The following is a 13,776-nucleotide window of genomic DNA, read 5'->3' on the forward strand; positions in this document are numbered from 1 at the left end:
TTTTAACGTCGATTCATATCAAACCGATATCTAATTACTAATGACTGTAATGACTTAATAAAACGCTCTCCGACTGCAGGTCAAAGAACATGGGTCAAAGGACAATGCCAGCATGGCATTTCCCTGCATTATGAACAAGTATTCATGTTATGTTACACCTGCATTGTCATTAAATGTTGAGAAGTATCGACAAAAAAAAATTTAAATATAAAAATTAAATAAAAAAGGTCATGTATGGTTTAACAGAGCTTATCAACAGAACTAATCAAACCAATTTCCAACCGGTTTTATCCAATATGAGATTCAACTCAATTTTTTATAAAAATGACTTGTCAGCAACATAGGTAGATGGATTATTATTATTTTTTAATAATTTACAGTGTTCTTAGGACTATTAAGCAGAAGAATCAACTATTATTTTCTAAAAGCTAACAGTGTGTTGTGCATGTTCTGCATTATATAAATTCAGATATGCTGACAAAGGAAAAAGTCTGCATTTATCGTTATTTTAGCTTAATAAAAACTCAGTAGCTGATCTATTAAAATTATTATCACATCATAAAAGGTAAAGATAGATTCTGTATTTTAAAGTGAAAAAGATTTTTACAACAAAAAAAGAATTCCAAAAAAGACAAAAACTTTATTCATGGTTGATTATCTTCCCATGTACAAGACTGCCATAAATATTCGCAAGAATGTAAACATCTGGTGTAATCATGGAAACCAGACAGCATGAACTGCCTGTGGAGGGATGAAGTGTGTCAGAAAGCCCTCTGATTAAATAAATAACACAGTAGCACCTCAAATACACAGTCCTGTTATAATGCTATAATGTTATCGTTTATAAATATTTCACCTTTGTTTTATGGGTTGAATAATTCTGTCACATGACGAGAGTGCCATTGGTTATTTTGTACGTTCCTATTATTTATAAAAATGGACAAAAATACAAATTTATTTTGTGTCAATCATTCATAAATGGCAAAAAAACAGGGCTTGACACATAAGAACTATATAGTGCACTCTTAAAAATAAAGGTTCCTTATTGGCATTCATGGTTCCATCAAAAATCTTTAACATTCATACAACCTTTTTATTCCACTTTGAAATGAAAAAGATTCTTTAGATCATTAATATGTCACAATAAGAGAAAAAGGGTTATTTTAAAAAACGATTTACTGAAAGGTTCTTTGGGGAACCCAAAATGGCTGAGGGTGGAGCCTTTTTTTTTTTTTTTTTTTTTTTTTAAGAGTCCACAACCCTTCGCATGCCTGACTGATTCAAGGTTTCAGCATAAACAGACACAAAATGTAAACTGATTGTTTGCATGAAAACCTTTTGCGTTTGCTAGCCAAAGCATCCAGCTTGACTACCAGGCCTGTTCAAAGACTTTCTTGCACATGTTAGAGTTCTCCTGGTGTAGGGGAAACTCTGAACCCGGCACCAGCTGATCTCTGCTCCTCTTTGAGGAGAATGTCTGTCCTGAAGGCAGTTTCTCCTGCTTGGACACGCTCTCTCTAGAGCGCACAGAAAGCAAAAACGGGTTAGTTTTGTTATTCTGACACATTTTCCCTAAAGTCTGATTAGCTGATAGATACCTGAAGGGGAAAGTGGTTTTGTCCATCTGCATGCAGACGAGGAAGGGGTACTCGGAGAACTGCACGGTGGTGATGAAGTCCAGGGTGGCCTCTGTCTCGAAACCTACTTCCACTCCAGCGCTTACGAAGTCTGTATCCACTGTCACGTTACCCAAGACGACCAACGCTCCCCTGCACACAATATCAAGGATGAGCTTAGAAAGTATGCTAAAAAACGTAACGTAAAAACTTAGCGACTGAATGAAAGAGATATGTAAAACTGCAATAAATGAACAATTTTAAACAAAAATGTTTAGATTCAGCGTTGTTAATAACTAAAACTCTGATAACTTTTGATAAAATCGTCTAATAAATGATTAAATGCAAAAAGACAAATTTCTTAACTGAAATAAACCTCAAATACAATAAAATATTACATGGAAAAACATACACAAACATAAATTGGACTAAGAAATTTTGCACTGACAACTAACAGAAAATAGGTTTTAGTTAAATAAATAATAAAGTAAAGTAAATTACTGAAATTAAAGAAATGAATATGGGATATAAATAAACAAAAAAAAAATAAAAAGACGAAGACAAAAACGATAACATGAAAATAAATTAAAACATACAAACAAGATTAATAACAATATTAATAAAAAATAGTATACAATATCAAAATAACACATAATATATTAAAGCGAATGTTCTTTCCATTTTTTCTGTTACAATTAATCAACTTTTTAATATTAATTGAAATGTTCCACCAGAGTTTATTTCTTTGGACGCACTGATAACATGGTAACTTGATTCTTAACTCTGTCTTTATTTTTAGCTTTTTTTATGTCAAGATGTTTATTCTCATTCTTCCTACAACGCATGCTCCAGAGAACAACTTAAGATCGAGATTTATTGCCATAGTCTCTTTCTCAGAGGCTCTGCTGAGTCAGTTTTGGTGTTTAGGCTCACATATCACATGAGACTGTCTGGCTCCATGCTTTCAACCTCCACCTTAAATGATCTATTCAGCATGGCTGCCCGTGATGAGTGGGCTGAGTAGAGGCATGCTAATCTTGTGCGCCCGAGAGAGCTGTGGTTTATTTCGTTTCTAAACATATCCCACTTGTGTCTGACTATGTACGTCCGTGTGCGTATCTATCTTTCTATCGGTTTTCCCCGCTTCTGTGTGCCCACATGTGTTTATGTATTAGGTTGTCTGTCCGTCAGTGAGTCTTTGTTTGTCTTCTTGTGTGTGTGTGTGTGTGTGTGTGTGTGTGTGCTTTCAGAGAAGGTAAAGCCTGCTGCCCTGATCCATACACCTGCCCCTGCCTATCCTGAAGGCTGGCAGATGTAGAAAACCAGATGCCACCCAGAAATACCCATCATCAAACAAAGAACTGCAAACCCACCGTGCTAAAAGTAAGGTAAAAATATATATATTCGCTCATTGCACAGTTTTATAACTTATACGCTCTTTAATGCTTAAAATGTAAAGATCTGAAATCTCGCCCTAAAAGGATTCAGTTTCTCACAATCGATATCATAACCTAATTTTACCCTCAACACCTGATCTTTTACTCCTGCCACAGCATCTTTCCATTGCCCTCATTTCCCGCCTGTCTGATTTTAGCCAAGTTGCCATCGCTTGCATCCACAAACTAATAGTAAGCAAGCAGGTGCAGTTGTGGCTAAAGATGTGGATTAGCATCGAATCTCTCTGAAGGATTAATGATGTTATAATAAGATGCACCAGCATCGTATTTACTGTCATTTGGAAAACCCGGTGAAGAAAAACTTTTGGCAGTGGTTTCTAAATAAGCAATTTAAGTGGTCGATTTGAACAAATCCATCATGGCATCCAAAGCAACTAAGGATGAAATGCCTTCCATTGGGCTATATAAAGAGTTTTAAAAGATTTACCTGTTGTTGACGCTCGTCTTAGACTCTCTGTACCACAAGCTGAACTCCATCCCTCCAGAGATATCGATGGCCAAACCACCTTGAAACTCAGCATTGGCTCTTAGACCAGACTGTAGAGGAATCACCTTCAAAGCGAGAAAGCAAGATTTTTTTAATACATCAAAAAGAAAATACACTATATCGACAAGAGTATTGGGACAGACCCTTCTAATAAACAAGATTGGCTTCTTTAGGAACTGAATGTTTAAGCATAAAATGATATTTTAGGGAATTGTGTGCTTCTTATTCATATGTTTGGTGATGAGTTTTTTGCTCATTATTCCCTACAAATTGTAATTGTGATTATTAATAACAATTATCACAATTTACACTGAACAATGTTTATTTCATTGCTTGAAGCAACCTCATGCCACATTTTTTACATGAACATAAACAAATTATAGATTGGATTTGTTTATTCTTCAAATAAAAAAAAGTACAACTAAGAATGGTATAATGGTATAATATAATGTTATACTATGGAAATGAAAACAATGGAAAAGCCCTTAAGAAAACCTGTAGAATTTTGTTTTGCCACTTTAAACGATTACATAATTGTGGAATCCGAAATTGTAATTGTGATTAGAAAATGAATTGTGCTGCCTAATTCTAATGTCTGAGAATTTTGAATAAAAGTCTCTTATGCATCCCAAGGCAGCATGTTTTGTTGCATACCTGTGAGTGGTCTGTCAGCAGAATAAGGCCCTTCACCACATTGATTGGATCTCCAGACATGGAGAACATCTTGGACATTAGGTCACTGTAGCCCTTGAAGAAGGTCACTGGCCGGAGTTGTACATCGAACAGCAGAGCAGACATTCCAGCAAAAGACTCCAGTTCTTCTTCTCCTTCATCTGGTGTGGCTGCAATTAGAGACTCTAGACCCTGTGCTTCAATTGTCACCTTAAATACAGAAGGACAGACACAAAGAGCAGTGAATGGCAAGACACACACTGTATGTTTATGGTGTACTGGTGCAATATGCTGTATAACACTGTGTTGTGGTAATGATGATGGTACCTGAAGGCCGTGAAGGAGGGCATCTGTGCTCTGACCATAAATGTTCATGTTGCTTCTCCTCAATACGCCAGAGCCAGAGTACAGGATGTCCAAATTGTAGGTGCAAGTGACATCAGCGGTTCCTATTTAAAAATAGAAAAATCAGACACTGCTACAAGACACACTTTATTCTTCTGCATAAAATGCATATATATATATTCATATTCATTTTAATATAATCATTCAGCAAAATGACAATAAAGACATTTATAATGTTGGAAATTATTCCTATTTTAAATTAATGCTGATCTTTCCGCCTTTATCAAAGTTTACAAAGTTTATCAAAGACATTTAAAAAGGTAACACACATTTCACACAAATATTAAGCAGTTATAATAAGTAGACAATGTATAATAAGCGGATCAGCGTATTACAATGATTTCTGAAGGATCATGTCACGCTGAAGCCTGGAGTGATGATGCTGAAAATCCAGCTTTATCATCACAGAAATAAATGACATTTGAAAATATGTTAAAATACAGCTATTTTCAATTTCACAATATTACTATTTTTACACCAGACAAAATTTGCTTCGAAAAAAATCTAACTTTTCTTTTTTTAACGAATTAAATGGAATGTCTCTAATAATATACTGTAGTATATGTGCAATGCATCTATACAGACGTTGTATCAGGCAGCATTATATAAAAAATAATAGGGCCACAGATTTAAGTTTAATGTGCTCACTTACGTGCCATGAAGCCTGAAAAAGCAGAGGATGACCCAGTCTTTGAGAATCTGTCATAGTTGTGAGAAACCATGTCCTTCATCACTTGTTGTACCAATTTACTGTAAACCAAACACATGACTTCTGTCACACAAGTGCCACACAGATAATCATTAAGAAGGAAACATTTGTTTATTTAGAGTCTATAGTCGGTGATTATTAAATGAGACCCACCAGGCTGGCATCTCAAAGCGCAATATGTCCTGGACTTTAGACAGCATGTATTTGTTCATCTCGTGTGGCAGGTGTCCAATGGAGAGTAGAAGATTCTTCACCTCCATATAGGATGGATTACTGCTCATAATCACATCAGCTGCCGCGGCACGAACGTTCTTCTCATAAATACGCTTGTTCTGATGGTATATGCGGTTCAGTGTCTTTTTCACCTGTGGAAACAGAGTGATAAATGTTTTGAAGAGTAGCCGAAGAGTGGTTTTTGTGCACCTCTAGGTGATGGGGACTGATAATTTACCTCTGATGTGATCAGCTGAGGGTCGTATCTCTGCAGCGCTGTAATGGCGATGGTGCTAAATGCTCCCACCTCAGACTCTGCGTATTTGGCAAGAACAGGAACACCCTCCGGCAGAAGAGCGTTCTTCAGTGCTAGCAGGTACATCTGAACTTCAGACTCCACCTGAGTGCTGTCAGGCCCTGCTAACAGCACCTCTTTCACCTTAAGCACCGTCTACGCATCAAACACAGAAGAAACACAGTCAGCTTGAATTACTAAACTTTTATTCACTTAAAAGGGATTGTTAAGAATAGATCTGATACACTAAAAACCTGCTGCTGTGAGCGTGTACTACTGCTGCACATATAACATATGTGAAACAACCCCCATATATAGCAGACATGAATCACCACATATCAGATCTATATATTGATCTATATATATATATATATATATATATATATATATATATATATATATATATATATATATATATATATATATATATATATATATATATATATATATATATATACTTGCGCCATATAGAGTTTCAAGAGAGAACTATGTATTTGTTCCGAAATAGTTTTGAGTTTGTACCGTTAAAACACAAAAGAAGCTATTTTTTAAAAATGTAGGCATCCTAACAATTTTTTGTCCATTTTTTTGTTAAACTATTGGATCATCAACTTTTTGGTTACCCACATTTTTCAAAATAGCATGAAAGAAACGTTCCAAATTTGGAACAGTAAATAACAGAATTTTCTAATATCTCTTTTTTTTTGGAAATGATTTGTTTGCAGTTTTGACATTAAATGTATGAACCATATGTAAGCATTTATATGTACAGAAATGAATACAAATAATAATCCAATGTGTGGAGACTCACTGTTAGTTCACATGCTCCTTTCAGACAGAGTTTCCTGAGCAAAGCTCCCATGATGATCACAACTGACTCTTTGATTTCTGTACTACCGATCTTTCCTTGAGACAAATCCTATGGAGGAAAAGGGCATAGAAATTAGAATAACAAATGAAAAATATGAAAAGCTAAATTTTTCCACATTATATGCATGCGCACACACACATACATATACAGTTATATCAACTACAACTCACTACAACAGTGCATCTTTGTAAGATGAATATTCACAGCAGTGAGGCTTTAAGTGCATGTTTTCTTACCAGCAGGGACTGCATCATGGTCTCTGTGGGGTGAGAGGCAAAGCCACATGCGTACAGAAAGCGCTCCTGCAGCACTAAACCTTCTTTCTTGCTGAAGTCCAGGAACTCCAGAATGGCTGAGAGAGAAGAAGGAGTCTGAGCTGATGTTACTGCATCCACCAGCTGAGGCCTGGAAAGACAGAGAAACAGCGTAAACTGGAAGGCTTAAGGTTGTGTTTATTAATGGTGAAAAACAGTTCTGCTGCTTAGTATTTGTTTGTGGAAACTATGATGCATGTCTTTCAGGATTCTTTGATATATAGAAAGTTTAAAAGAACAGCAAAACTGGGGATACAGTGAAACACAATCTTTCAATAGGAAATCTGTTTCTTTTATATAATCTTAAATATCATCAATGTAGTTGCCTACTTTTTGTTAGCAGCCTGTAGAGTAGCTAGCTACTCTAGCTTATTAAAAAGAGTAGCGTAATTCTATTGTAACCAAATGAGGAGTCTGGTCTTACAGTAGAGTCTTGCTGCAGTTGCGCAGTACCGTCAGGATCTCTGACTTGCTGGCTTTGCGCAGGCTGTGTAAGAGCATGAGGAAGCTCCTCGGGGCTTCTGCTTTAGAGAGGGATTCTGGCTCCAGCTGGGATCTCACCACTTTCCATGTGTCCATTAGCTATACCAAAACAGTACAATAATTAAAATATAAACAGAAAAATAAACATATGCTTAAAAATATTCGCAAACTTTTATAGAGTGATAAAAAAGCATTAATGCTTAATTGAACGTGTAGTTTCTTGTGATGATTTGTGAAATTTTAAGTGAAATAATAGTTTCACATCAGATTCATAAGAACAAACAAACGTTGGTAAAAGAAAAGCGCAGTAATTTACATTGGGGCATCCCTTGCATTTGGTTTTAACCTTCTCCACCATGACTCCAACCGACATGAGCTTGTCATCCAGAGACTTCACCACACTTGCAGCATCTTTCCCCGCTACTTCTGCTGGACCAACCTCGATCTTTTTAAGCGTCAGCGACTGCCTGTTGCAAATGAGAAGACACTTTAATTGCATTCATTAGCTAATTTAATTAAGTGAATAGTTTTCACATTTCTTTGGTACCTGGACAGGACTTTAGTAGCAGCTTTATGACGAGCATTGATGGACAAAATGTGTGTTTCCTCTACATCAGCAGACTTAATGATGCCTTTCTCCAGAGTGATTATGGTTTCAGAAGCAGACTTCCCACTGACGCCCAATACCTAAACAGGCAGTCAATAGGTCAATAAAAAGTGGCAGGAATTGTGTACGCATGAGGTAAGATGAGAAAAGTAGTTCTTACTGGGCTGTGTGTAGTGAATCCCATCTCTTGTGTTTTGCAAGTATCCAATTGTTTTATACGAATAACTTGATCTTTCGTAGCTTTGTACTCAACTAAACATTTCCCTGAAGCATCGGCCTGCAGAATACAGAGAAAGCATTTAAGCTTAGAAAAACATACGTACTTTAAACCCATCAATGGAGAATTGTAATAGTTTTTACCTCTGACATCTTCCCAGACTTTAACTGCATCATTAGCATACTGGCCACACCCCTCTTCAAGTTTTTGATGGTAGCAGGCTCCGCCTTATGGGCATACAGGCTTCTGATCTAAGTAAAATCACACAAAAAAAGAAAATTTTTAAAAAACTAAAACAAACACATTTTTATGATACATAACGAAGTGTTTGTTACCTTTCCCATCTTCCACAGCACCACGAAGGGTCGCTGAAGTGCCTCAAGCCTGACTTTACCCAGAATGCTTTCTGCTGAGCTGCCATGGAAGATGTTGTTTTTCTGGGAGCGCTTTCCAGCACTTTCAACTTGAACATTTGAAATCTGAGAACAGGACATGAGAAGGTGATTTAAACATTTTCATCACTTGAAATTAAATAAAAATTTACTTTAGCTAGTTGACAAGGCAACATTTCTGATGTTTATTAAGTCAAAGCAAATGAAACCTAACAAAAACTACTGCATATTAAAAAAAAGACAAAACACAACAAAAGTCCCAAAATCTAAAAACAGAGTATATAAAAATAAACTAACAAGACTTAACAAGAAAAACTGAGCTAATGTGTTTTTTGAATATTTAGAATTAAGACAATTGGACAAATTTGATAAATAGTTTTTTGCTTTGTTGTTATTAAATGCCATTATTTCAACTTAAAAGTCTTTTTTTTTTACATACATAAGTAGAACTTAAATACTGCCAAATGTATTACTATGCATTTATGATAATTATGATAATAACTTGCTTGTATAATATACTTGTATGCCATGTTTATAATTTCACAGTTTTAATGAATAAATCTTAACACTACAGTTAAATATACATTATTTATATGTTAGTCAGAATGTGTTCTTCTTTTTTACATCATGAAAAATATTATTAAAGCTAAATGTTATTAAAGTAAAACATTTATTCTTTTAATTGTTATATTACAAATTGTTATATTATATTATATTATATTATATTATATTATATTATATTATATTATATTATATGCCACTACATTATAAGTACACTAAAAGCGCATTCAATATAATTGCACCTCCTGCAAAGGCTATGGAATTACAATAATGATAATAAAACTACCACTAAAGTTCTCCCCAGTACCTGCAATCGCAGTAGTTGTTCGTCCTGGATGTCTGGGTTCCTCCAGACGAGGCTGATGTCCACATCGCTGCTAATCCTGAATCCAGCGTTCCCTCTAGTGGATCCCGTCGGCCTGTTCAGCCCCACCTCGGCAACGTAGCTATATCTGTAGAGTTTGTCATTATCCAGCCGGGGCCCAGCACTTGCACCTGAAAAAACACAAAAATGTCATGCTGTGACACATTCTTCAGACCACTGTCAGTCAGTGGCATGCAAGACGCAGCTAGACAAGGGAGGAATGTGAAATTAGAGAGGCAGGAAGTGGACTGAACATCTAAAAATCACAAGAAACCCGGTAATGGAGCTTACTCTCTCTGAAATCTGAATTGAATGCACTGCCTTATTCCACAGGATTTACATCCGCAAGAAATGATTCATCAAGAGAAAAAGAAAGTGCTCCAGAGACTCCATGGCCTTTCTTATAAGGTAATACACACTAAAAAGGAATGTAGTCCTATCTGTAATTGTAGGTGGGTCTCAGATAACGGTGTACTATGAGCTATTAGTCCTCTGTAATTGCCGTATCATTTTTTTCACTTCATTTCACTTCAAATACTTTTATTTTGCCTTTAAAGTTTTTAACGAGTCAGAATCATTCAAGGTAACGATTGTCCAATTGAAAATAATTTTGTGATGTTAATGGCAAAACACTGAACTAAGCCAAACAATTTTAAATCCACATGGCAGTTTAATGCTCTGCTCAGACACAGTTTGTTAGAATTTGTAGTTTTAGGATTGTTGATTCATAAAGCGATTGGTGAACAGTATCTCTGCAGAACAAGACCATTATCCTCTTCGACAGCTCAGCTCAGTCTTGTCCCGAATACACTGACGTGTCACACTCAGATTGCATCACATCTACTGATACAGAGATTATGCCCTGATCTTACCCGATTTTTCCATTTATTTAATATTTATATTTTCAAACTATAGAAAGAATAAAATTACCACACAAATATTTCATTAATGATTGCCTGCTGACACTGAATAAGCATACTGATGATTGTACTTGCAATGATTAGATGAATCTGGGCACAGAATGAATGAAAGGTGTGACTAACCGCATGATTATTAAATGCGCTCAATATTACTACACTAGAGTCATCAGTGAACTGCATACACCATTACAAACAAATATTTAAATGGACTTTAATTTCAAATCTGGAAACTTGAGAACATTTGATCATTTTAAACAACAAAGGAACATACAGCCTAATTATTTTTTCATTTATTGTTGTCACTGAAAAAAATCACTTACCAAGGGATGAGGTACTTAAAAAGGAGGTGACACATAGTAAAAGTCCAGCAAGCCGCAGCATGGTTGGCTCGCTGTGTGCTGTGTGCGTTAAAGGTCTGCGGGCCAGAGAAAGGATGTGCTGCCTGATCCTTCAGCTCTCTCTCTCTCTCTCTCTCTCTCTCTCTGTTTATCTGGATTTGAGGTTCAGACTCCAAACTCCACGCTCCGGTACTAAGTACAAGATAACGGCTAATAATTAACCGGCAGAGCTCGGCGAGATTTGGTGAATGAACGCTCCTCAGAGACGGGGATTGATTTTTATAGTAGGGTGCTCATGATAGGGTGCTTCAAACAGGCGAGGGAGTTTCTGTCATTCATAATGATTAAATGTGATCACCTCGTCTTTCATCCTTCATGACAGGATTAGCGATTTGTTTTTACTCAACCACTTTATATTATATTATATTATATTATATTAACAATGAGAAAGAAACAATTTTTAATTTACTGCATATATATATATATATATATATATATATATATATATATATATGAAGTGAGATAAGAGTTATAATTAATATTATGAAATTGTAAATAGTAAATAGTGAACTGTCTATTTATCATTTTAGTTTGGTAAAATATTTGTTTTTTTATTATAAATTATACGATTTTATTTTTTCTAATGGCTTAATATTATTTATTTTAGCGCAACAGGAAAAACATGAAATTTAAAAAATGTTGCCATGACAACTGAAATAACGTTACATAAGTTTTTATTTTATTTTAATATTATTATTTTTATTAAGCTATAATAACTCTGTATGTCTCTCTCTGTATGCCAGTCCTTTTAACAGTGTCACTGAGACTCTGTCACTGTTAGGACAACCAATAAGAACCTGTATAACAGATCAGTTATGTGGATGATGTGGTCGATGATCTTTGATGCATGGCATGATTGCACATATGCCTAACTATTTATGCACAGTGATATGCACCTGTAAGAGAGTAATTTTTTATTTCCCTGTGCTACCTTTCACCTAGACCGCAGCTGCATTATCTCATCTCATTAAAATTCGCGGCATCACACAATCACACATCCTTTTGTGTCATGTGCTATGCTAAAAGAAGAAAAGTTCCTTGCGCAGTACAATACGACCTTTTGAAGAGCGGTAGTTTAGTTTAGGCGAACACTGGGACTCCTGAAGAAAAAACAGAAAGAGCTTCTGATTGAATCAGCCGTGATTACAATGCCACGGTGTTGATGCTGCTTATCTTCATTTCTTTTCCATAACGAAAGCACTGTCAGGAAGTGATCAGATCAGCACTGAGCAATAGCTCATGGAGCAGATTAATCAACTAGCATTTTTACGCAAACATATATTCCACATCTATGCTGTGAATGTGAACTAAATACCATGATAAGTATAACATCACAAAATATAAAATGTATAATTGTTAATTAAATAATTGGCTGTATTGGCCTATCAAAAAAATACTTCTGTTGAAAGCTAGTGCTTTATCGCCACCTTTTTGCTATTGTTGTGAATCACAGTATGATAAGGTAGCTCATTTCATAGCAATATTTACAATATTGCAATTTCCATTACTTAAAGTACGATTAAAAAAGGCTTTGAGAAAACATTTGGTGTGAGTTAAGTTTTAATGTTTAACGTTTCGTTGTTTTATTGTTTGTTGGTTTTTATTATTTCTGTTCACTGTTGGACCAGAGCTTCAGTTTCAGCAGAAAAAGTATCACCTCGTTTATCATAAACATATTACTCGCACTCATTTACCTCCTAATGATTATTTTGATTCCCTTTATGTAACCTCTTAATACATATCAATGTGTTTTCCTTCTAATTTTAATTTTATGCCAAGGGACTACTAAATCATGTGAATTTCTACACACTATCTGGTGCTGACATTATGAGGTTGTTAAGTGCACTGTAAAGTGACCCCTAGTGACAGGTCAAATAAGCACTACAATTCATGAACTGTGTTTGTAATACTATCTAGCACAAAAGAATGTTGCTGTAACGTTATATTCATGTAATTTAATAAATCCACCTGCACTGACCTACTTTAGCCTCTAGATGGAGACCATCAATTAACCATTTCAATAGAGTCTAGACTTGCTGTATAACATTTTACAAAAACTATGCTTTTAAATATAGGACAGTTTTATCAGAATGATTACAAAGATAACAAAGTTTTATATTATATATTTTTGTGTACACTTTTTGGAACTTTATTTGACCAATTTAGTTATTTGTATCATATTTAGTCGTTTTTTTTTAATAAAAAAATGTAAGTTAAAAAACACAGAACATCTAACAAAAGTATTGAATATATTAATAAATTGACCGCATTTTTGTTTAAATAAATGGAGCCTCGGTGATCAAAATAGTCTTTAAAAGCATGCACATGTTTGTTTCGTGGGGACTTTCAGAGGCTTTTATTGCTTTTATACATAAAGGTTCTTCTCAGCAATTCCATAGAAGAACCTATTCAGTGAAAGGCTCTTTAAAGAACCATCTCTTTCTTACCTTTTTAGAATCTGAAGAACCTTTTGTGAAACGGAAATGTTCTTCAGATGTTAAAGGTTCTTCATGGAACCATTTAGACAAAACACCTAATTCCTAGTTTTATTTATTTTTAATAATATTTTTTTATCCTAGTTCTGTTGCTGTTGTCAGTGGAGAAGCTCAAGTGCATTTATTTTGCTAACAGCATACAAATAACACTTAAAATGTACATTTAAATATGTCAGACATCTCATTACTGATATTTAGAGGAAGAGAGGAAAAAATATTGTGTTGATCATTATATCAGCTCAGCCAAAAATGTCAAGCAGGGACGACAAGGATGTTGGTCTGACAAACATTCCCTTTTCC

General features: G+C 35.1%; 1 protein-coding gene across 1 annotated transcript; it reads right to left on the reverse strand.

The window, feature by feature from the left end:
- Window positions 1-615: 615 nt before the first annotated feature.
- LOC122352459 (microsomal triglyceride transfer protein) lies at window positions 616-11,056 on the reverse strand. Its single transcript, XM_043249867.1, has 18 exons — window positions 10,904-11,056; window positions 9,607-9,794; window positions 8,682-8,825; window positions 8,490-8,597; window positions 8,290-8,406; window positions 8,070-8,209; window positions 7,839-7,989; window positions 7,464-7,621; window positions 6,962-7,130; window positions 6,666-6,773; window positions 5,798-6,010; window positions 5,500-5,711; window positions 5,290-5,387; window positions 4,560-4,681; window positions 4,215-4,442; window positions 3,501-3,625; window positions 1,599-1,769; window positions 616-1,517 (listed from the first exon to the last, which is right to left on the reverse strand). Exons 1-18 carry the CDS (start codon window positions 10,962-10,964, stop codon window positions 1,370-1,372), a joined length of 2,661 nt encoding a protein of 886 aa, XP_043105802.1. The 5' UTR covers window positions 10,965-11,056; the 3' UTR covers window positions 616-1,369.
- Between the last annotated feature and the right edge of the window lie 2,720 nt (window positions 11,057-13,776).

Source organism: Puntigrus tetrazona, chromosome 1 (assembly GCF_018831695.1).
Source record: "Puntigrus tetrazona isolate hp1 chromosome 1, ASM1883169v1, whole genome shotgun sequence".
In the NCBI taxonomy this organism is placed as follows: Eukaryota; Metazoa; Chordata; class Actinopteri; order Cypriniformes; family Cyprinidae; genus Puntigrus; species Puntigrus tetrazona.